The sequence below is a fragment of the Salvelinus namaycush genome, chromosome 34 (assembly GCF_016432855.1).
Source record: "Salvelinus namaycush isolate Seneca chromosome 34, SaNama_1.0, whole genome shotgun sequence".
In the NCBI taxonomy this organism is placed as follows: domain Eukaryota; kingdom Metazoa; phylum Chordata; class Actinopteri; order Salmoniformes; family Salmonidae; genus Salvelinus; species Salvelinus namaycush.
The window spans coordinates 2487150-2510703 of NC_052340.1; the positions used below are offsets into that span (position 1 = coordinate 2487150).

At 45.8% G+C, this 23554-nt stretch overlaps 1 protein-coding gene across 1 annotated transcript in view; it reads right to left on the minus strand.

Annotated features, from left to right (window-relative positions):
- Positions 1-19952, minus strand: part of LOC120029125 (dedicator of cytokinesis protein 10-like) — a 62195-nt gene extending 42243 nt beyond the window's left edge. Inside the window, exons 1-24 of the mRNA XM_038974434.1 lie at positions 19882-19952; positions 19492-19614; positions 19101-19180; positions 18607-18794; positions 17938-18003; positions 17736-17828; positions 17142-17265; positions 16490-16611; positions 16092-16175; positions 15675-15767; positions 14405-14523; positions 14161-14230; positions 12683-12796; positions 11981-12052; positions 10627-10773; positions 9817-9900; positions 9086-9182; positions 8919-8951; positions 8290-8468; positions 6270-6386; positions 2977-3094; positions 2748-2863; positions 2381-2495; positions 1085-1151 (exon numbers count right to left, since the gene is read on the minus strand). Coding sequence (XP_038830362.1) covers positions 1085-1151; positions 2381-2495; positions 2748-2863; positions 2977-3094; positions 6270-6386; positions 8290-8468; positions 8919-8951; positions 9086-9182; positions 9817-9900; positions 10627-10773; positions 11981-12052; positions 12683-12796; positions 14161-14230; positions 14405-14523; positions 15675-15767; positions 16092-16175; positions 16490-16611; positions 17142-17265; positions 17736-17828; positions 17938-18003; positions 18607-18794; positions 19101-19180; positions 19492-19614; positions 19882-19952 — 2492 coding nt within the window. The remainder of the gene's footprint in view (positions 1-1084; positions 1152-2380; positions 2496-2747; positions 2864-2976; positions 3095-6269; positions 6387-8289; positions 8469-8918; positions 8952-9085; positions 9183-9816; positions 9901-10626; positions 10774-11980; positions 12053-12682; positions 12797-14160; positions 14231-14404; positions 14524-15674; positions 15768-16091; positions 16176-16489; positions 16612-17141; positions 17266-17735; positions 17829-17937; positions 18004-18606; positions 18795-19100; positions 19181-19491; positions 19615-19881) is intronic.
- Between the last annotated feature and the right edge of the window lie 3602 nt (positions 19953-23554).

The window sequence follows — 23554 nt, forward strand, 5'->3', positions numbered from 1 at the left end:
CAGTATAGTTTGAATGAATGCTTATGAGCCTGCTGCTGTCTACCACCACTCAGTCAGACTGCTCTATCAAATATCAAATCATTATAATATAATAAACACAGAAATACAAGCCTTTGGTCATTAATGTGGTCAAATCCGGAAACTATCATTTCGAAAACAAAACGTTTATTCTTCCAGTGAAATACGGAACCGTTCCGTATTTTATCGAACGGGTGGCAACCCTAAGTCTAAATATTGCTGATACATTGCGCAACCTTCAATGTTATGTAAAATAAATAAATATGTAAAATTATGGCAAATTAGTACGCAACAAGCCAGGTGGCCCAAACTGTTAAATCCGTGTGCAATGAATGCAAGAGAAGTGACACAATTTCCCTAGTTAATATTACCTGCTAACATACATTTATTTTAACTAAATATGCAGGTTTAAAAATATATACTTCTGTGTATTGATTTTAAGAAAGGCATTGATGTTTATGGTTAGGTACATTCGTGCAAAGATTGTGCAGGCTGTGATACAATGATAAATTAACAGGCACCGCATTGATTATATGCAACGCAGGACAAGCTAGATAAACTAGTAATATCACCAACCATGTGTAGTTAACTAGTGATTATGGGAAGATTGACTGTTTTTTATAAGATACGTTTAATGCTAGCTAGCAACTTACCTTGGCTCCTTGCTGCACTCGCGTAACAGGTGGTCAGCCTGCCACGCAGTTTCCTCGTGGAATGCAATATAATCGGCGTCCAAAAATGCCTATTACTGATTGTTATGAAAATTTGAAATCGGCCCTAATTAATCGGCCATGTGTGGGTGGTTTGTGTGCATATACATCTGTGTGTTTGTGCGGTATGGTCAAACATATGTAATCATTTCTTCTCTTCCTCCACAACCAAGGTCAAAGGGATGTCCCACTTCTGTTACACCATGTACAACAACGACTTATTTAAAGTCTGATATGCGTAGCTGTGTCTTTGAAAATCAATGCAATGAATGTAATAAACGTAATGTATCCATCTACATATAGTGTCTGTCCATGCACACAGGCACAGAGGAACGGTTAACACTGAGGATACTCACTCCAGGATGTTGAAGAAGTCGGAGATCTCCTGGTGTATGGCTCGGTGCCAGTAGGAAACCATCACCTCTGGGGGGAAAAAATAAAAATGTATTTAAAAAAGGCAATGTCCTTATCACATAAACCTGCACCACTTCACTGTGCAACTTGCAAGGACGTGACTAACAGTGCATACCAGTATCGCGATACGCTGAAGTATCATGGCAAGCAAACAAAACATGAAGCGGACCTAAATGTCTTGAGGAAAACAGTCCAAATGTTGGAAACAAACAAACAAACAACCTTATGTCGTCATCCTGAGTCACGGCTGTTTACTTCCCAAGCGTTAGCACAAACTATTTCACACGGCGCATAGTTCTGACTTCTTCCTGTTTTTCTTTCTGCCATGGAATGTCGAGTATCGTAACAACCCTACTGTAGGCTACGGTCCGGTATGGAAGAGGTTAACACCAAGGAATTGGCTAACGGGTACTAGCTACCCGGCTACTGTAGTGTAGGCCTAGTATATGGTCCGATTGATACCAGGCCACTGTACTGTTGCCATGCTCCGGTAGTGAAGGGGTTAACCATAGAATTTCACAAAGAACACATACACACTGCAGTCCAAAAGTATTGGGACACATTTGGTGTTGTTTTGGCTCTATATTCCAGCACTTTGGATGTGGAATGATACAACGACTATGACGTTAAAGTGCAGATGATATTTGTGCTTCTGTAACTTCCTCACTCATCAGTATTCACGATTCATTCAGGATTATCCGCAATCGTGGTAGCATCCACATTGATGTAGTAGCGTTTAGAAACATATTGTATTCTTATTTAAAATAAAAGTGATTTCAAAATGACACAACAAATTATGTACCATTCATTTCTATTGGTCCCAAAATCATCTGAAACACAACCAAAACAAACAGCAAATACATCCAACCAATTTGTAGAGTCCAAGCTTGATGTAGTCATTGCGTGCTATGAATATGGGGCCAAATACTGTACCTAACTTTTGACTACTTTAATATATATATAAGTGAATTTGTCCCAATTCTTTTGGTCCCCTAAAATGGGGGGACTATGTACAAAAAGTGCTGTAATTTCTAAACGGTTCACCCGATATGAATGTAAATACCCTCAAATTAAAGTGGACAATCTTCACTTTAACATCGTGGTCATTGTATCATTTCAAATCCAAAGTGCTGGAATACAGAGACAAAACAACAATACATGTGTCTCTGTCCCAATATTTGTGGAGTTTACTGTAGTGAATTATAGGATCTGCATGGAGGTAACACTATGTGTCTCACCCTCAGATATGGTCTTCATGATGTGGAGGAAACACATGAGCAGACTGCGCGTCTCGGCCTGGTCCAGCTTGTCAAAGCGAGATCCAAAGCCTATCAGAGACTGAGGCCGGGCAAACTGACGACAGAGAGAGTGAGGGAAGGAAGGATGGGAGAGAAAAAGCGGGAGTTAGGGAGAGGGGGAGGGGAGGGGAGGGGAGAGAGAGGTGGGAGGTAGAGTGAGGGGGGAGGTTGGCAGAGAGAGAAGGAGAAAGACACACGCATTCTTCTTCATGCAATAGTGATAATATTTTTGTTCTTTCTTTAAGCCAGCACAGTCTGCACAACATTTCCGGATATGACATTCCGCTGAGTGAGTCATCTTTCACACCTTTTCACATCCGTCCATCTTCTCGCTGTTCCTGTCGCTGGGGTTGGACTCTATGCTAATCAGAGAACCCCGCGAGTCGGCATGGTTACCGGTGGAAACAGCCAGGGAGGAGAAGGCTGGGGGCAGGAGAAGGGTTAGAGAAGGGTTAGTGCAGACACTGTTGCAAACACGCATGCACACACACACACACACACACACACACACACACACACACACAAACACACACTACCTGTGATGGAGTTGAGCACTTCTTTAGAGAAGGAGGCATCCACCGAGTTACCATGGCGAATGACGTGAGCCACAGGACCTGCCACACCCCCTCCCACACTCAGGTCATCTCTTGAACCCTGGAGAGGGGGAAAGAGTTTACTGGAACACCACTAGGCTAGAGGGATACATTTCAGTGCGACACCACTAGACTAGAGGGATTAATTTCACTGAAGCCTTTTCTCATTTGGGCAAAAGTCCGTGCTCCACCCTCTCTCCTCCGTGTTACCTGGAACCCGATAAGTGGTCGAGGAGATGTCAATTCATTTGTCGACGAACTAAAGACTGTCCTACCCTCCTCGATAGCCACCTTTCATCGAGGATAGTCATGTGTATCCTACCCGAGTCCTTCGCTGAAGAGTTTGAAATCTGCCATACCCCCTCTGAATCAGCTTTGGTTTTGTCAGAGGAGAAAAGCAAGCACACGTTTAAAAACAATATGCTATCCCTTTAGGGCTGACCCCAATTAGGTGACTGGTCGATTGTTTGGTCGATAGACTGCATGTTGGTCGACCAAGATTTTTTGGGTCGAGCAGTAGCATATATACATACACACAGTTGAAGTCGGAAGTTTACATACACTTAGGTTTGGAGTCATTAAAACTCGTTTTTCAACCACTCCACAAATTTCTTGTAAACAAACTATAGTTTTGGCAGGTCGTTTAGGACATCTACTTTGTGCATGACACAAGTACATTTTCCAACAATTGTTTACATTAAATAAACTCAGTTTTTCACAATTCCTGACATTTAATCCTAGCAAAAATTCCCTGTTGTAGGTCAGTTAGGATCACCACTTTATTTTAAGAATGTGAAATGTCAGAATAAACAAATGATTTATTTCAGCTTTTATTTCTTTCATCACATTCCCAGTGGGTCAGAAGTTTACATACACTCAATTAGTATTTGGTAGCATTGCCTTTAAATTGTTTAACTTGGGTCAAACGTTTCGGGTAGCCTTCCACAAGCTTCCCACAATAAGTTGGGTGAATTTTGGCCCATTCCTCCTGACAGAGCTGGTGTAACTGAGTCAGGTTTTAAAGGCCTCCTTGCTCGCACACGCTTTTTCAGTTCTGCCCACAAATGTTCTATAGGATTGAGGTCAGGGCCTTGTGATGGCCACTCCAATACCTTGACTTTGTTGTCTTTAAGCCATTTTGCCACAACTTTGGAAGTATGCTTGGGGTCATTGTCCATTTGAAAGACCCATTTGCGACCAAGATTTAACTTCCTGACTGATGTCTTGAGATGTTGCTACAATATATCCACATAATTTTCCTGCCTCATGATGCCATCTATTTTGTGAAGTGCACCAGTCCCTCCTGCAGCAAAGCACCCCAACAACATGATGCTGCCACCCCCGTGCTTCACGGTTGGGATGGTGTTCTTCGGCTTGCAAGCCTCCCCCTGTTTCCTCCAAACATAACAATGGTCATTATGGCCAAACAATTCTATTTTTGTTTCATCAGACCAGAGGATATTTCTCCAAAAAGTAGAATATTTGTCCCCATGTGCAGTTGCAAACCGTAGTCTGGCTTTTTGATGGCAGTGTTGGAGCAGTGGCTTCTTCCTTGCTGAGTGGCCTTTCAGCTTATGTCGATATAGGACTCGTTTTACTGTGGATATAGATACTTTTGTACCTGTTTCCTCCAGCATCTTCACAAGGTCCTTTGCTGTTGTTCTGCGATTGATTTGCACTTTTTGCACCAAAGTACATTCATCTCAAGGAGACAGAACGCGTCTCCTTCCTGAGCGATATGACGGCTGCGTGGTCCCATGGTGTTTATACTTGCGTACTATTGTTCGTACAGATGAACGTGGTACCTTCAGGCGTTTGGAAATTGCTCCCAAGGATGAACCAGACTTGTGGAGGTCTACAATTGTTTTTCTGAGGTCTTGGCTGGTTTTTTGTGATTTTCCCATGATGTCAAGCAAAGAGGCACTGAGTTTGAAGGTAGGCCTTGAAATACATCCACAGGTACACCTCCAATTGACTCAAATGATGTCAATTACCCTATCAGAACCTTCTAAAGCCATGACATCATTTTCTGGAATTTTCCAAGCTGTTTAAAGGCACAGTCAACTTAGCGTATGTAAACTTCTGACCCACTGGAATTGTGATACAGTGAATTATACGTGAAATAATCTGTCTGTAAACAATTGTTGGAAAAATGACTTGTGTCATTCATAAAGTAGATGTCCTAACCGACTTGCCAAAACTATAGTTTGTTAACAAGACATTTGTGGAGTGGTTGACGCAATTGCGGAGCCTCCGGAGCCATGCAGAGGCCAAATCAAGCTCCGTACCTAGTCGCCGTGCGCCTCTCAAATTGTGTAACATCGCGGAGGTCTCCGAATAGCTCCGCATTGACATGACTGGTTGACGGTAGGTGGGGGCGGCACGTCCAGTATAAACACAAACTCACTTCCTTGATAACTTCCTTCACAATAGCTCTGCTCTGCTCCGTTAAGCGCAAGAAGTTTGAAAGCCCAGACGTTTGCGGAGGCTGCATTGCAGTAAACAATGCTGTACGACCACTTCAGACCCCTGATTGACCATGCAGAGGCTTTAACACAACTGGTCCAGAGGCATACATTTCACTGTGACACCACTATGCTAGAGGGAAACATTTCACCTTGACACCACTAGGCCAGAGGGAAACATCTCACTGTGACACCACTAGCACAGAGGGAAAAAATTCACTGACACCACTAGGCTAGAGGGAAACATTATACTGTAACACCACTGGGCCAGAGGGAAACATTTCACTTTGACTCCACTGGCCCAGAGGGACACAGTTCACTGCAACACCAGTGAGCAAGATATTGGAGTCTGAGAGTCTAGAGAGAGTCTGCCTGGGTAAAGCTCGATTCCACTACCTGTCAATGATGAATATAAAAACAAAACATTTCCCTTCCAGGTTCTCCCGAGGCACGTCTAATATAAATGGGAACCATAAATGCAGGTTTCCCTTATTAAAGCTTAATTACCGTTTCCTGTGTTTAAAAGTAACATTAGCGTCTGTGCCTGTGTAAACGTTTATCCCTGCCCTTCCTCTCTCTCTCTCTCCCCCTCCCTCCACCGCTCCCTCCCTAGCCTCTGTGAACGGTGCTGTGACTGGACATACATGACCCTAAAGTAGCACTGCGGGCCGCGCCAAACTATGACATCACTACAACAACAGTGGCTTTGTGGCACTTTGCTTGGTCGTGGGCAGGGCTGCAGTCAATCAGGGCTGCAGCGGAGGCTCTTACTTGGTCACTGGAGGTGAAGTAGATGGGGAAGAGGTCTCGGAGGAAGAAGCGAGGCATGTTGTCCAGGATGAGGCCGTACAGAGGCAGGTAGAGGGACGCTATTCTCGCCTGCTTATCCTGGAGAATATGACGAGAGAGGGAGGAGAGAGAGAGGGGGAGGGGCAGAGGGAGGAAAGAGAGCGGTGGCAGAGAGAGAGAGGAGAGAGAAATAGAGAATGGGAGGAGAGAGAGAGAGGAGTTTGAGGGTGAGGGAGAAAGGCAGGGAAGAGAGAGAGAGAGAGAGAGACAGAGAGAGAGAGAATTTGAGACAGAGAGCGAGAGAGGAGATAGAATTTGAGACAGACAGAGAGACAAAGAGAGAGAGAATTTGAGACAGAGAGCGAGAGAGGAGATAGAATTTGAGACAGACAGAGAGACAAAGAGAGAGAGAAAGACCGATAGTGAGCAACAGACCTACAGAGAGTAACTATCAGGGGTTTTAAACTCTACGTGATTGAGAGAGCGAGAAACAGAGATGTGTCAACAGTTGTACAGTGTTGGGTTTGGCAGGCTCCTAATCTCAGATGGGATCTGGCTGTCTGGGTATGAGTCCAAAATGGCACCCTATTCCCTACATGGTGCACTACTCTTGACCAGAGCCCTATGGGAACTATAGGGAATAGGGCGCCATTTGGGACGCAACCTGGATCCTTCCCAGCACCACTCTCCAAGCCACCTTCTCTCCTCGAGTGCTCAGAGGTCCCAGTGGGAATGGCGCATTACATAGTCTGCTTCCTGTACACAGGACCGCAGGATAGGGTGTGTGTGTGTGTCAGAGAGCGTGTGTGCCCAGTTTAATGATTTCCTGCTGTTTCAAATCCTCATAGCCATCACTGTAATGTGCCTCTCGCTCCTAACACACACACACACACCACACACACACACACGCTTTAAGTCAACCCAATATCTGTGAGAAAATCTTGACACCGAAAACACTCCTGGAAGTGTGAAGTGATGACAGGCAAATATCTAAAAATGTATTTTACTGTGAATATGTTTCAGTCAGCTATAGTACATCGTACACTGTCCAATCAAAATATTTCAGTTTCCTGTGTGGAACATCAATATTGGAACAGTCTGGTCCCAGAACTGTTTGCGCTTCAGCCAACTCACCATTTTTTTTATTTCACCTTTATTTAACCAGGTCAACTGTCAACGGTAATCAGAGGAGTTGGCTAAACTAAAACATGTCTGGAACCAGGCTAATATTGCTACAAGACCCTAGCTTACATTCACATCTCTTTCTTACAGACATACACTCTGTAAGTGTAGTCGGACTGCCAGACGGTCCGTCGGACTGCCAGACGGTGAAGCGTGACTCATCACTTCAGAGAACGCGTTGCCACTGCTCCAGAGTCCAATGGAGGTGAGCTTTACACCATTCCAGCCAAGCACTTGGCATTGTGCATGGTGATCTTAGGCTTGAGTGCGGCTGCTCGGCCATGGAAACCCATTTTATGAAACTCCCGACGGACAGTTCTTGTGCAGACGTTGCTTCCAGAGGCAGTTTGGAACTCGGTAGTAAGTGTTGCTAGTAAGTGTTGCAACCGAGGACAGATTATTTTTACGCGCCTCAGCACTCGCCGGTCCCGTTCTGTGAGCTTGTGTGGCCTATCACTTCGCGGCTGAGCCGTTGTTACTACTAGACGTTTCCACTTAACAGTTGACCGAGGCAGCTCTAACAGGGCAGAAATTTGTCGAACTGACTTGTTGGAAAGGCCATTCTATTGCTAATGTTTGTCTATGGAGATTGCATGGCGGTGTGCTCAATTTTATACACCTGTCAGCAATGGGTGCGGCTGAAATAGCCAAATCCACTCATTTGAAGGGGTGTCCATATACTCTTGTATATACAGTGTACTTCTAGGCTATAGGGCTCTGGTCAAAACTAGTGCACGATACAGAAAATACGGTCCCATTAGGGACACATGTTATATTATCATCTGGTGCCCGCTACATGGTGCTGGCGTGCGTGGCGTACCTTCATGGCGTAGCGGGCGTCCAGCGAGTGCTTGGCCATCAGGTTCTTGAGGCTGGCGAGGGCCAGGTGGCGCAGGTCCTGCTCATCCTGCAACGCCAGGCCCAGCTCCCGTAGCAACAAGCCCGTCAGGAAGTGCTTCCGGCAGAACTCGCCCGTCAGGCTGTACTCCGGCACATCCACTAGGGTGGAGAGTAAGGAGGGAGAGAGAGGGGTTTGGGGGGGAAGAAAGGGGGAGAGAAAGAGGCAGAGAGAGAGAGGGGGAGGAAGAGAGATAGAGTTCGAGAGAGAGATATGGAGAGGGGGTTGTGGGCGGCAGAGCGAGAGAAAGAGAGAGAGAGAGAGAGAGAGAGAGCTCAGTGCCCTAAAAGCATCCAAGTCTCATTTACCAGTGTTTCTCAACTTGCTTTATAGCAGAGACCAGACAGCTGTGGTTCTTCCTTCTTGGAGGAATCCTTACATGAAAACTAACACTTTAGAATTGACTACATTCATGTCACCTAATCATTTTAGGGACCGGTTGGCAACATCTCAGGGACCAGAGCTGGTCCTCGTACCTAGTACCACTACACTAAACTAAATGATGGTTTGTGAATATCACAAAATATCATAAAAAGGGGACCGATAGTTACCCTGAGCACTTTGCGTTTCTTGTGATGCGTTGTCTGAAATGGACAGGAAAGAGAAAGAACAGAAAAGAAAAGTGTTAAGCGGTGCAATGAATGAAGATGAATGCAACGGTGTTAATACCTAAGACGCACTTCGATTGGGTCCCTGTGAACCCTAGATGACTTCTGACCTGTGATGCGAGCGGAGGGGAGGGGCAGACTGAGAGGGATGTAGTGCTCGTGGTTGCACACCTCTCGCAGGAACTCAAACTTAAACTCACACAGCACCTGTTGAGAGAAACGTCGGGGTCACAACCTGATTGACTGAATAAAAACACCACAACATATCTGAAGTACATTGTTTTCTATTCTAGTATCTATTTCATTGTTTTCTATTCTAGTATCTATTTCATTGTTTTCTAGTCTAGTATCTATTTCATTGTTTTCTATTCTAGTATCTATTTCATTGTTTTCTATTCTAGTATCTATTTCAGTGTTTTCTATTCTAGTATCTATTTCAGTGTTTTCTATTCTAGTATCTATTTCATTGTTTTCTATTCTAGTATCTATTTCATTGTTTTCTATTCTAGTATCTATTTCAGTGTTTTCTATTCTAGTATCTATTTCAGTGTTTTCTATTCTAGTATCTATTTCATTGTTTTCTATTCTAGTATCTATTTCAGTGTTTTCTATTCTAGTATCTATTTCATTGTTTTCTATTCTAGTATCTATTTCAGTGTTTTCTATTCTAGTATCTATTTCAGTGTTTTCTAATGCTTTCTATTCTACAGTGAGTGACATTGGCTGTTACACCGACGGATAAGCAAATGCTTTATGCACACAATTCTGTGAATGAGAGACAGAATGAGAAGAACGTGTGTATGTGTGTGTGTTTGTACGTGTATGTGAGTGTGTGTGTAACCTTGTTGTCAGTGGCTGTGATCATGTTGACATAGTTGCTGATCAGCTTGAAGGTGAACCCTCGGTCCATGAGGGTGAAGCAACGCTGGAGGGACGGAGGAAAAGAGGGAGGGGAGAGGGGGAGGGAGATAGGGAGGAGAGTAGGGAGGTAGGGAAAGAGGGAGTGATGGATGGAGAAAGGGAGAGATGGAGAGTCGGGGTCAGCATTAGTTAATGAAGAACATGAAAGAGAGAGACCATTTCATAATTTCACAACACAGTTAAAAACATGCTCCGGAATTTTGGAGACTTCTAAGTATCTTTTAAACCTCCGGCTTTCGGCTAGATGTGTCAACATGTAGTTCATACATTCATAATCTATAAGCAGAATTACTGTTTTACCTCCCTAGCAATTCAAGTTCTAGCCAATGAGCTTCAGCCCCTCGCATTTGAGTGACATCTAGCAAGAGGCACATCATGCACCCAGAGCAGACAGAGAGAGAGCAATGAAGTGGTGCACATATCTGCACATATGTGACGTACTATGCAATTTTCGGGGACCACTTGTGGCTCACGAGTGCTACTTTCAGAACTACTGTCTAAAAAAGTACACAAAAGTACCGGAGAATCTCTTTAAGGAAATCAATATCGAACAATAGTTAGCAGCGGAAGACATTTTCAATTTACAGTTAGCTTAATTGCATTCATCTCCGCTTCATTAGTCAGGGAACACAAATGTATTACCATTGGCAGCATTGGAGCTCGATCTCGACAAGTGATAAGGACAGCTCCCTAAGCATGTAGTGTGTGTGTGTCAGTGTGTGATGCTCACCTTGACAAAGGCTGCCACGGCCAGGTTTGCACTGCGGGTCTCCTCTGCCAGCTCCTTGTTCTTCCAGAAGATGTGGTCGGACACGGTCATGACTAGGCTCTCCAGACGACTCAGGTAGGTTGAAGGGAACCTCTGTGGTCGAGGGAGCTGAGGCACACGTAACATGGAACTTAACATATAAGCCTAATGTATAAGTTCCATTAGCAACACTAAGGTCGTAGGTTCAATTCCAGCAGGGATCGTATGTACATACTACAAAATGTATGCAGTAACAGCACTGAATGGTACAGTGGGACATAGGACAGATGCAGGCAATATATGGTTCGGACGGTAGGCTCGAGATAATCTGAATTTATGAGACTTGAGTACTAACTTGAGTACTAACTTTTTTTTTGTATCGTACTCTAAGTCGCTTTGGATAAAAGTGTCTGGTAAGTGGCATATGCACACACTGGCCAGTTTATTAAGTACACCCCCCCCCCCCCCCCCACCCATTCATGAAAATGGATCGCTCCTACAGACAGTGAGTCATGCGGCCGTGGTTTGCTATATAAAGCAGCCATCAACGTTAGAATGGGCAAAACAAGTGACCTAAGAGACTTTAAGCGTGGCATGATCGTTGGTGCCGGGCACGCCGGATCCAGTATCTCAGAAACGGCCGTCCTCCTGGGCTTTTCACGCACGACCGTGTCTAGGGTTTACCGAGAATGGAGCGACAAACAACAAACATCCAGTTAGCGGCAGTTCTCTGGGCGAAAACAGCTCGTTGATGAGAGAGGTCAAAAGGAGAATGGCAAGAATCGTGCAAGCTAACACTCGGGCCACAAACAGACAAATAACAGAGAAGTTACAACAGGTGGTGTGCAGAACAGCATCTCGCAATGCACAACTTGTCGATCCTTGTCACGGATGGGCTATTGCAGCAGACGACCACACTGGGTTCCACTCCTATCAGCTAAAAACACGAAGCGGCTCCAGTGGGCACGCGATCACCAACACTGGACAATTGAGGAGTGGACATCACCTGGAACATGACAGCGAGTTCAGTTTACTTTAGTGTCCTGGTCAGTGCCCAGACCTCAACCCAATAGAACATCTTTGGGATGAGATGGAACGGGCTGTTTTCAGCACGAATGTACTGCTGTCCAATCTGCAGCAACTGTGTGATGCCATCGCGTCAGCATGGACCAACATCCCCGTGGAACGTTTCCGAAACCTTATAGAATGCCCCGAAGAATTCAGTCTGTTCAGAAGGCAAATGGGGGTCCGACCTGCTACTAGATGGGTGTACCTAATAAACTGGCCGGTGAGTGTATATGTATATATTATACCTTCATATGTTATGTTTCTATACCTTGACATTGTCTGAATCCATTAGATGCTGGGCCATGGACTTGACAATGAGTTCGAAGAAGAACCAGGAAAACTGCAGCAGACAGGGGTAAAAGGTCAAACAGGGGTCAGATTATGCGGGTCACGTTCAGTTAAGCACTCAGGGTCACATTCAACGGCACAATGAAATATATAATGTAGAGCATACAGACTGCTTTGCTATGTAAGATAAGGCATCCTATCATGTCTATGCATGACATTTCTAGGTATGACTTTATTTGGATAGTCCCAAATAGGTTTGTAGATGTTCAGTAGATGTCCAACTAACTGTCAACATTTCAATTAACTATTCACTAACACTAACACTAACACTAGGCCTAACCCTTAACCCTTACTCTAACCCTAAACCTAACCTTAACCCTAGGCCTAACCCTTACTCTAACCCTAAACCTAACCTTAACCCTAGGCCTAACCCTTACTCTAACCCTAACCGTAACCCTAGCAAGCAGTTGCATGTCAACAGAGTTGCAGTTGACAGTTTGTTGATCGTGTGAGCATCTGTAGATCATGGGACTATCCACCCAAATGACACCCTATTCCCTTTACAGTGCACTTTTCACAGACCAGAGCCCTGTGGTTTCCTTCATGGGAATAGGGTGTCATTTGGGACTGGGTGTCATTAGGGTGTCATTCGGGGCTGGGCGTGGCGGCCATCTAGGCTCACCCTGAGGATGTTCCTGACGGCCGGCTGCTCGTTGCTCTTCAGGTCAGAGGTCATGCCCTTGGCCAGCTCCTCGTGGACCGTCCGGAAGCCGTGCGACTCCGCCTTGAACACAAACTGACCACCGCAGTGGAGAGAACAAGGTCAGTGAGACAGACGGCCAGAGACACAGAGAGTCCGACAGAGACAGACACAGAGACAGACATAGAGACAAACAGACAGAGACAGACACACCTTTTCTCTCTCTCTACTGTACACGCATTACTAGCATCAAGGGAACCAAACATGCAACATGCTTAGCTCTGCATTTAATTAAACCTACATATTAACATAACAACACCGAGTAAGGTTGATGTAATCAGAGTTATGAGGAATAAGAAAAAGTTGAGTCGGACAAAATTAGCTTATTTTGGCAATCAATCTCTTTTTCTCTTTTTGTGAGAAATGTTCCACCCACACTGTATGCGTGTGACACACACCTCATTACCACTGACGTCACCCAATTGAGTTTGGTAATGAACTATGGTAACCACACACACATGCACACACACACATTTGCATCGACGCACGCACACATGCACACACACACTTCTGTGCACCCAGGCACACACCCACACGGCGAGAAAGCACTGGCCGAAAATTGCTTGCTGCTAGCCCCCACCCCCGAGCAGCATGCCAATCAGTTGCCATAGTAACAGCAGTTCCATTACAGTGGCCCTCCCATTCTTTCCCCTCCTCCTCCTCTCCTTCCACCCTCCCTCCATTTCTCTTTCTGTCCCTCTGCCCCTCTTAAAGATCAATTGCAGGATTCTCGTTTTCTTTCTACCAGACATGAAAAAGCTGGTGGTAAACTGGTTCTATTCTCCATTTCCCTTTCTCACTTTCAGTCTCTTCCTCTCTCTCTCTCTGTCTGTCGGTCTCTCTCTCTCCATCACTCTCTTCTTAACAAGCATGCCTTGCTTCTTTTTATTGAAAAGGCTCGGTGTCCTTGTTTGCCTTCCACCAGACACCCCCCTTTTCTCTTCCCCACAGCCATGCTTATCTGTGTGTTAGCTGAGAGCCGTGTGTGTGTGGTAGACTCTCTCTTCTCTCTGTGTCCACAGTGTTCTGGGCACATTACCCTAGCCCCTCAGCCACGCTCCTGCACTCACCACACCCCAAAGCCCCCACCTCTGCCCACACACACACACACCACGTACGTACACACGCACACACACTCTCACGTGTAAACGTGCACACACACAACGCCTCCTTCTCTGCCTTCACAAATGAAGCTGTCTGTGTGCTACTCTCTTCCCCTCCCCTCTGCTCTCCTCTCATGCCATCCCTTCTCCTCTCCTCTCCTTTCCCCTTCTCTCCTCTCCTCTCATCCCAACCCCTCTCCTCCACCCTATGACACTACCCGGCTAAACAACTGCAGAATCTGAGCCTCGCTCTTCCTGCAAGACAGGGCTAACATCCCAATGAAATGAGCTCCATACCTTTATGTAGGAGTGCAGGTAGTGGTCTAGGTTTTCTTCATGGCACTTAGCAACAATGTGGACCAGCACCCTGGTGAAACACATGCCAACAAGGTGGTCACTCAGTCGTCATCATTATCTGGCAACATTCATAACCTGGCAACATTAATAGCTAATCTGGCAATATTCATGATCTGGCAACATGTATCCCTGCAGGATCCTGTAGCAGTGAGAGTGGTCTGTGGCCTGCAGTGCCCCATCCTACCTGGTGGTGGTGGTGGTGACTTCGTCGTTGTCGTTCTGGGTGAGGACCTTGAACAGCTGGTTGAAGAGCACCGGCAGGAAACGAATTATCACCGGAATCTTCTCAATGCTCAGTAAGCCCTGTGGGAGAGAGAGAAGAAAGAGAAAGAGAAACAGAGACAGCCATAGACAGAGAGAGCGATAGAGAGATAGCCATAGACAGAGAGAGCGATAGCCATAGACAGAGAGCGAGATAGCCATAGACAGAGAGCGAGATAGCCATAGACAGAGAGCGAGATAGCCATAGACAGAGAGCGAGATAGCCATAGACAGAGAGCGAGATAGCCATAGACAGAGAGCGAGATAGCCATAGACAGAGAGCGAGATAGCCATAGACAGAGAGCGAGATAGCCATAGACAGAGAGCGAGATAGCCATAGACAGAGAGCGAGATAGCCATAGACAGAGAGCGAGATAGCCATAGACAGAGAGCGAGATAGCCATAGACAGAGAGCGAGATAGCCATAGACAGAGAGCGAGATAGCCATAGACAGAGAGCGAGATAGCCATAGACAGAGAGCGAGATAGCCATAGACAGAGAGCGAGATAGCCATAGACAGAGAGCGAGATAGCCATAGACAGAGAGCGAGATAGCCATAGACAGAGAGCGAGATAGCCATAGACAGAGAGCGAGATAGCCATAGACAGAGAGCGAGATAGCCATAGACAGAGAGAGCGATAGAGAGATAGCCATAGACAGAGAGCGAGATAGCCATAGACAGAGAGAGCGATAGAGAGATAGCCATAGACAGAGAGAGATAGCCATAGACAGAGAGAGAGATAGCCATAGACAGATATATAGATAGAGAGATAGCCATAGACAGAGAGATAGATAGAGAGATAGCCATAGACAGATAGAGAGATAGCCATAGACAGAGAGATAGAGAGATAGCCATAGACAGAGAGAGAGATAGAGAGACAGCCATAGACAGAGATAGAGAGATAGCCATAGACAGAGAGAGAGATAGCCATAGACAGAGAGAGAGATAGCCATAGACAGAGAGAGAGATAGCCATAGACAGAGAGATAGCCATAGATAGAGAGAGAGAGATAGAGAGATAGCCAGACAGAGATAGAGAGATAGCCATAGACAGAGAGAGAGATAGAGAGAGGGAGGGAGCGAGAGAGAAAGACACAGTCAGTGATGGGGTGTATAGTATGGGAGCAGAATGCAGAATGCAGAGATGTGAAGTCATCCCTCTATCCTCCCTCCCTTCCTTCATTTCTCCAGACCTTCAGGCAGTTGAGGAAGTTTGAGGTAGGTGATTGGGAGAGGTCCGTCTCTCGTTTTTGGCACTGCTGGAAGAAGCGATTCAGGTGGGGCTCCTGGCGATCAAAGAGAGAAGACACGGTCACAACCAGAACCAGAACCAGCATCACTGAGTGGAGATGAGGACTAACTGAATCTGCATCCCAAACGGAACCCTACAAAGTGCACTAGTTTTGACCAGAGCCCTATGGTCAAAAGTAGTGCTCTAAATAGGGGATAGGGTTCCCTTTGGGGCACAATCCTAAAATCACGATGGGATAACAAGGATTGCCTTGCTGGAGTTGAGACCCGTTAATGTTTGGTTAAGTACACTTTTTTATTTCAAGAACAAAGTTGACTTGTGGCGCTTCCAAGGAGTGGCAGGGTGAAGCCAGACTTACCTGAGTGTAGACTGTGGAGAGGACGTTGGTGGAGACCTTGAATATGGGCTTACCTCCGTCCACCCACTTCAGATCCGAGCCGTTCTGGGGGGAGAGAGGGAGGAAGGGTCACTGAGCACCAGGGTGCTTGCTTCACACTTTACTGTTGTTCCCTTGGGTGTGCTCTCTTCATACCTCTCTCTCTCTCTCTCTCTATCAATTCAATTTTATGACATGACAAAACTCACATTTGCATTAACAAAGCAAAAATGCCTTCTCTTTCAATTACTGTATCTCCTTCCATGCAAATATTCTCTTTCTACTTTCCCCCCTATTTTCTCTATTAACTCCCTCCCTCCCCCCTCGCTCGCTCCCTTCTATTCATCTCACTCTCCCTCCCCGTCTCCCCCCTCCTCTACCTTAGTAGATCCGGGTTCTTTGACGAGCAGGTATCCAGGGGGCAGGCTACAGGACACAGGGATGTTGAACTCCTGTGAGGCCAGGCGACCCTCTCTGAGCAGAGGCAGCCACGAGTAGCCCACTGCAGTCACACACACACACACACACAATGCACAGGGCGTACACACACACACACACACAGGCGAAAGAACACATGGGAAAACACTATACTGTATGTAATGTGTAAATCAATCAATCAGATGTATTAATAAAGGCCTTGTTATATCCGCAGTTGCCACAAAGTCCTTTTACAACCTGGCCCAGATGCCAAAGAGCAAGCAAAAGCAAGAGCACAGTAGTAATGGCCTGTAGATGTAGCATGCACCACCACACTCCTGGATTCTCTAACACAATCAAAACAGTATCCCCTACCGCGAGGCGATGTTGCTGCACAGTGATAAGCCTACGCCGACTAGCCACCATCCACTGCATTGACAGACTTGCCTCAAAGGCAGTATTAATACATGCCACCTAACAGATGCTTTTATACAAGCATATATTTTCAGACTGCTGGCCCCAGCGGGAATCAAACCCACGACCCTGGCGTGTCGCAAACACCACGCTCTACCAAGTGAGCCACCCAGGACCACAGTATTTCTCCTTCCTCCCTACCTGGGGTCTCCAGGGCCTCCTTCTTCTTGGAGTTGGTCTTGGCGTTGATGTCACAGGTCACATGGTAGAAGGAGAAGAGTAGATGGTGCTTCTCGTGGAGCTGTGTGGGCAACTCAATCTTCACCTGGCACGCAGAGGATGAAACAAAGGGACCATTTCACAAACAGGCACAGAAATCAAATCAAATCACAATTTATCGTGCGTTAAAACAAACGCCTCAATACGTAAAAAAAGAAGATGAATTGACAACTGGTGTCACAGTGGTGAACAATCAACTGAGCCACTAAATTCCAGGGTGAAGGTTCCCCTGGGTACAGATCTAGGATCAGCTTCCCCTTCTGGGGGCAACTTTATCCTATACCAGCCACTACACGGTGAGGGCTCTAGCCTGGTACGCACATGTCTGATTGTGCTTCAACCCCTCTCATTCATGATAATGAGCATCAGAGGAGTTGGCCTAAGCACAAACAAAACGGGCTGCCAGGCAATAAGAGCCCTGCGCGCACCCCGTCCAATCAATCTCTTCCCGTGCCTCTCCCCCTCTCCTTCCATCTCTAGCCACATACCTCTTCAACCGTCTCCTTCCGCACTCACCTCATCATAGAAGTCTGGGTTCTGGGAGTGGTGAAGGACTATGGAACAGGCTGCTGTGGTGTAAACTGGACCCCCAGGCTTGCCGTATATGCACTGAGGCAGCAAGTAAAAAAAAAAAAAAGAGAAAAGTGAAGTTTTTCCAACAATCCACCATGATTGACACCATGATGAAATGCTATCAATGACAGAGGAGATACTACACCTTCAAAGGTTTGGCAACTTCCTCATCCGAACTCCGAAACTCCACATAGACTGCAAGGTTACGAGCCTGTGAACGAAAATAACATTGTTACATTTGTGGGCATACAGTGTTTCACGCGTGTCTGCAAAGAGGTCCCATGTAAGTCAAATCTAATCAAATTGTATTGGTCACATACACATATTTTGCAGATAATATTGCGGGTGTAGCGATATCTAACAATTCACAACAATACACACCGATATAAAAGTAAAATAATGGAATTAAAAAATAGATAAATATTAGGAAGAGCAATTTCTGAGTGACGTTGCCTAAAATACAGTAGAATAGAGTATATACATATGAAATGTACAGTGTGACTTGTGTATCTACTACATGTCCTTTCCTTAGTATCTAGAAGAGTTTTCACAATACCAGTATCACAACACTACATTATTCCATGGCAAAAAAACAAACATTTAGTAAACCTGCTTTATGTCAAATATTGTGTGCTATAGCTGGGAGGGTAAACAAACGTGACTCTGGGTGACAACATATGGCTTTTTCTTTCCAACATGAGGTCGGTTTTCCTCAAAATTAAGTTTGCTTCAAATTTTGCTTCCTTGCCATGATATTTCTGAGTATATCTAGTGTACATTACATGCGATGTGTGGGTTTGGGTGTGTACGGTACCTTGGCGAAGCTCTTCTGGCTGTCGTATTTGAGGTGTCGGGGGTAGACGTAGACGTGGTTCTTGTAGACGCGGTGTGGCTGGGTGAACTTGGTGGAGTCCTGGACAAACTCCTCCACCTCCACGGTGGCCTGGTGCTGGCTGCAGTCCTCGAAGGGCTTGACGGGCACGTAGGATGACGTCACACAGTCTGCAGGCAGACAGGCAGACGTCTTTAGTATTTGGGGAATTTATGTGAGTGTAATGTCTACTGTTAATTTTGTATTGTTTATTTTATTTGTGTGTATTATCTATTTCACTTGCTTTGGCAATGTAAACATATGTTTCCCATGCCAATAAAGCCCTTAAATTGAATTGGAGAGAGATAGAGATGGAGAGAGAGAGGGGTAGAAAGAGAGATAGAGGGGGAAGAGGTAGAGAGAGGGAAAGAGAAAATAAAGAGAGAGGAGAGACATGAGGGGTGTCGAAAGAAAGAGAAAAGAGTGTTCCGACTTACTTGGATGCTCCATAGGGACATAGTCCACAGTGATGTCCAGGTTCCCTGGAATGGTCTGCAGTTTACTGGTCTTCTCAGCCCTGCAAAGACACAGAGAGAGCCAAGGAATTGGGTGAGCAGTGAGCACCATACATTCACTATGACTAGGGCCAGGAGTTTTCCAGGTCGGGTTAGATGGCCATGACAAACTCTATGACTCTGACCTAAAAAAGGGATCTGGACCATGGGGTCGAACTGACATGATTTGGTCTGTATCCCAAATGGCAACCTATTTCCCATATAGTGCTCTACTTTCAACTCGAGCCCTATGGGACCTGGTCAAAAGTTGTGCACTAAATAGGGAATTGGGTGCCATTTGGGATGCAGCCTTGATATCCTTTCGGTGGCCTACCTCCTGTACTCAGACACCAGCTTGATGAGATCTTCGGTGGAGATCTTGTTGCTCTCCTGTTTGAAGAGGGGCGAGAAGCGAGACTCCCGGTCCACCGTCCCCTGATTGTCCTTAAACACAGACCTGAGACAGACAGCAAGGCAAGACAGATAGACAGACGGGCAGGCAGGCAGGCAGAACAGACGAGGCAGACAGACGGACGGATGCACAGACAAGACAGACAGGACAATAGATTTGAGTGTAAGATACAGTGAAAAGTGATCAATTACCTTTATAGACATTCCTTGCGATGCAGTAACGGCAGTTTGATCATTAAAGGAGAAAAGGTCAATAAAAGGATATGGAGTGAGTAGGATACCAGAAAACACAGTGTGGCTCAGTGTCCCTCACCTGATGGACCAGGCAAATGGCATGTGGTACTTCCCCAGTTTACTGCAGAACTGCTTGTTGGATTTCAGCATCTTTTGAACCGTCTTCAAAGGGACAGGAAGTGAAAGAGAGAGGGAGAGAGAGAAAGGGGGGCAGAGAGAGAGGGAGAGAGAGGGGGGGGCAGAGAGAGAGGGAGAGAGAGAAAGGGGGGCAGAGAGAGAGGGAGAGAGAGAAAGGGGGCAGAGAGAGAGAGACAGAGAAGGAAACATTACTTATAAAAGGGGCCGCATAGTTGATATTTTTTAAGTCTGCCGGCGGGTTTCAGAAAACACACAGATAAATGATCCTTGACGTAAGATAAATCTAAATCAACAGGGGTGTCAGGAACCTGGCAGGAGGCGCAGCGCTCCCCGTCTGCTCATCTACTCAACTTGAGTAGCCAGGATTTCAGAATCCCACTCTGAATTCTGTGGGGGCATCTTGGACAAAAAATATCTACAGTATGAGGAGAAATGACTTCCCTGTGTGATTAAGGGGCATTTAAATAGAGCTTGACATGAAATCTCACTGGAAAGACCCTGTAAAGGATGTGCATACCGCTGTTTTACTACTAAGGGCTTGGGAAAAACAAGCTGTGTTTTACTGTACATTGTTCTACACATTAACTCCCGTCCACTTACGCGACATAGATTTTCAGAGACATAAGTCTTCCTGGTTGGAGGATTCACAAATTGGATTTGTAGTTTTTATTAGTTTTAAGTCTATAAGTAGTTTTAAAAAAAATCGCTGTTAATGTAAGTTAAAAAAAAAAAAAAAATTATTTAATTATTATTATTATTATTATTTTTATATAATTACTACTACACAGTTATTATTATTATTATAATTACTACTACACAGTAGTTGCCATATTATTCTTGTTTCTAAGTATTCTTATATATATATCTCAAGTGCCTCCCCCAAAAATGCATTTATATATATATATATATATAAATAAATTGAAAATGAGATGGTGCTCAAGATATTTCATCCTGCAAAACTTCAATTAAATAAATAAACTCAGCAAAAAAAGAAACGTCATCTCACTGTCAACTGTGTATATTTTCAGCAAACTTAACGTGTAAATATTTGTATGAACATACCAAGATTCAACAACTGAGACATAAACTGAACAAGTTCCACAGATATGTGACTAACAGAAATTAAATAATGTGTCCCTGAACAAAGGGGGGGTCAAAATCAAAAGTAACAGTCAGTATCTGGTGTGGCCACCAGCTGCATTAAGTACTGCAGTGCATCTCCTCCTCATGGACTGCACCAGATTTGCCAGTTCTTGCTGTGAGATGTTACCCCACTCTTCCACCAAGGCACCTGCAAGTTCCCGGACATTTCTGGTGGGAACGGCCCTAGCCATCACCCTCTAATCCAACAGGTCACAGACGTGCTCAATGGGATTGAAATCCGGGCTCTTCGCTGGCCATGGCAGAACACTGACATTCCTGTCTTGCAGGAAATCACGCACACAACGAGCAGTATGGCTGGTGGCATTGTCATACTGGAGGGTCATGTCAGGATGAGCCTGCAGGAAGGGTACCACATGAGGGAGGAGGATGTCTTCCCTGTAACGCACAGCGTTGAGATTGCCTGACAATGACAACAAGCTCAGTCCGATGATGCTGTGACACACCGCCCCAGACCATGACGGACCCTCCACCTCCAAATCGATCCCGCTCCAGAGTACAGGCCTCGGTGTAACGCTCATTCCTTCAATGATTAACGCAAATCCGACCATCACCCCTGGTGAGACAAAACCGTGTAGAGCACTTTTTGCCAGTCATGTCTGGTCCAGCGACGGTGGGTTTGTGCCCATAGGCGACATTGTTGCCGGTGATGTCTGGTGAGGACCTGCCTCACAACAGGCCTACAAGCCCTCAGTCCAGCCTCTCTTAGCCTATTGCGGATCACTGATGGAGGGATTGTGCGTTCCTAGTGTAACTCGGACAGTTTTTGTTGCCATCCTGTACCTGTCCCGCAGGTGTGATGTTCGGATGTACCGATCCTGTGCACGTGTTGTTACACGTGGTCTGCCACTGCAAGGACGATCGGCTGTCTGTCCTGTCTCCCTGTAGCGCTGTCTTCGGCGTCTCACAGTACGGACATTTCAATTTATTGCCCTGGCCACATCTGCAGTCCTCATGCCTCCTTGCAGCATGCCTAAGGCACGTTCACGCAGATGAGCAGGGACCCTGGGCATCTTTCTTTTGGTGTTTTTCAGAGTCAGTAGAAAGGCCTCTTTAGTGTCCTAAGTTTTCATAACTGTGACCTTAATTGCCTACCATCTGTAAGCTGATAGTGTCTTAACGACCGTTCCACAGGTGCATGTTCATTAGCATGGGAAACAGTGTTTAAATCCTTTACAATGAAGATCTGTGAAGTTATTTGGATTTTTACGAATTATCTTTGAAAGACAGGGTCCTGAAAAAAGGACGTTTCTTTTTTTGCTGAGTTTACATGCATTTCTGGAAAACCTGGGAATTTTGGGAAAGTTGCCAGAATTTTGCAACCCTATCCATAGGTAATAGGCTATAAAGGGAAACCATACAGTTTCATGCTATAAGGTGAGGGGTGGTAGTTAGAGTGAATTTAACGGTGTTGTAGAGTTGCGTCACCTTGCTGGAGTCTGTGTTTTTGATGTACGGCTCTGTTCCCGCGGCAATATTTCCCATCAGCACCTTCTCCACCCTCACCAAGAGAACAATGTCCGTGTGGGGATTCGTCACTGAGAAGATGGCCTGCACACACACACACACACACACACACACACACACACACACACACACACACACACACACACACACACACACACACACACACACACACACACACACACACACACACACACACACACACACACACACACACACACACACACAGGAAAGGAGTAAGTATGCCATCTCTCTTTTGACACTTCTCCCTATGACATTCCCAGTTTTGCCCCACCCCTCTGTGTGTTTCTGTACCCAATAGAAATAGAATGAGTAAAACGGATGCATGGGTACACTTGGCTGATTCAACTTCTATGACTGATCTTGAGTCAGTTTTGCATGTTCCCCACTAATGGTCAAGGTTAAGATCGGGGGAGGGGAACTGACCCTAGATCTGCCCCTTGGGGAAACTTCCTCCGGAGCGTTGCTGTAGCCTACCTGTTTGGGGAAGCGGAGCCAGTCGTCCAGGTCCAGGCTGAGGTGACAGTCTCCAGGTCTCTTCTCTGCAGGGGAGCTCAGTCCATTCTCCTGCCCCGCCCCGGGCCCTCCCGACCCAGCCCCACCCAGCATCTGACGCACCGTCTCGTGGTTCAGGTCAACATGGAAGTCGGCCGACACCTTCCTCCCCTCACGCACATCCAGCAGGGCCAAAGTCACAAAGAAGGGCTCAATCTGATGGGAATACGTTACACGTGATGAGCACCGTAAAGCCTAATTTAACCAAGGGATTCATCAAGGTTTTCCAGCACACAGCTTTGACATGCTTGCTATGTTGTTCTACAATATGTAGGCAGGTTGATTAGGATTCAAACCTTCTCTTATTCCTACTCTCGTAAGCGTTCGCATAAGTATTGCACCAAGCAAATCATTCAAAAGATTAACACTATTCAATTTCCAGTGACCACTGCACTCATTAGCTGATGTAGGAT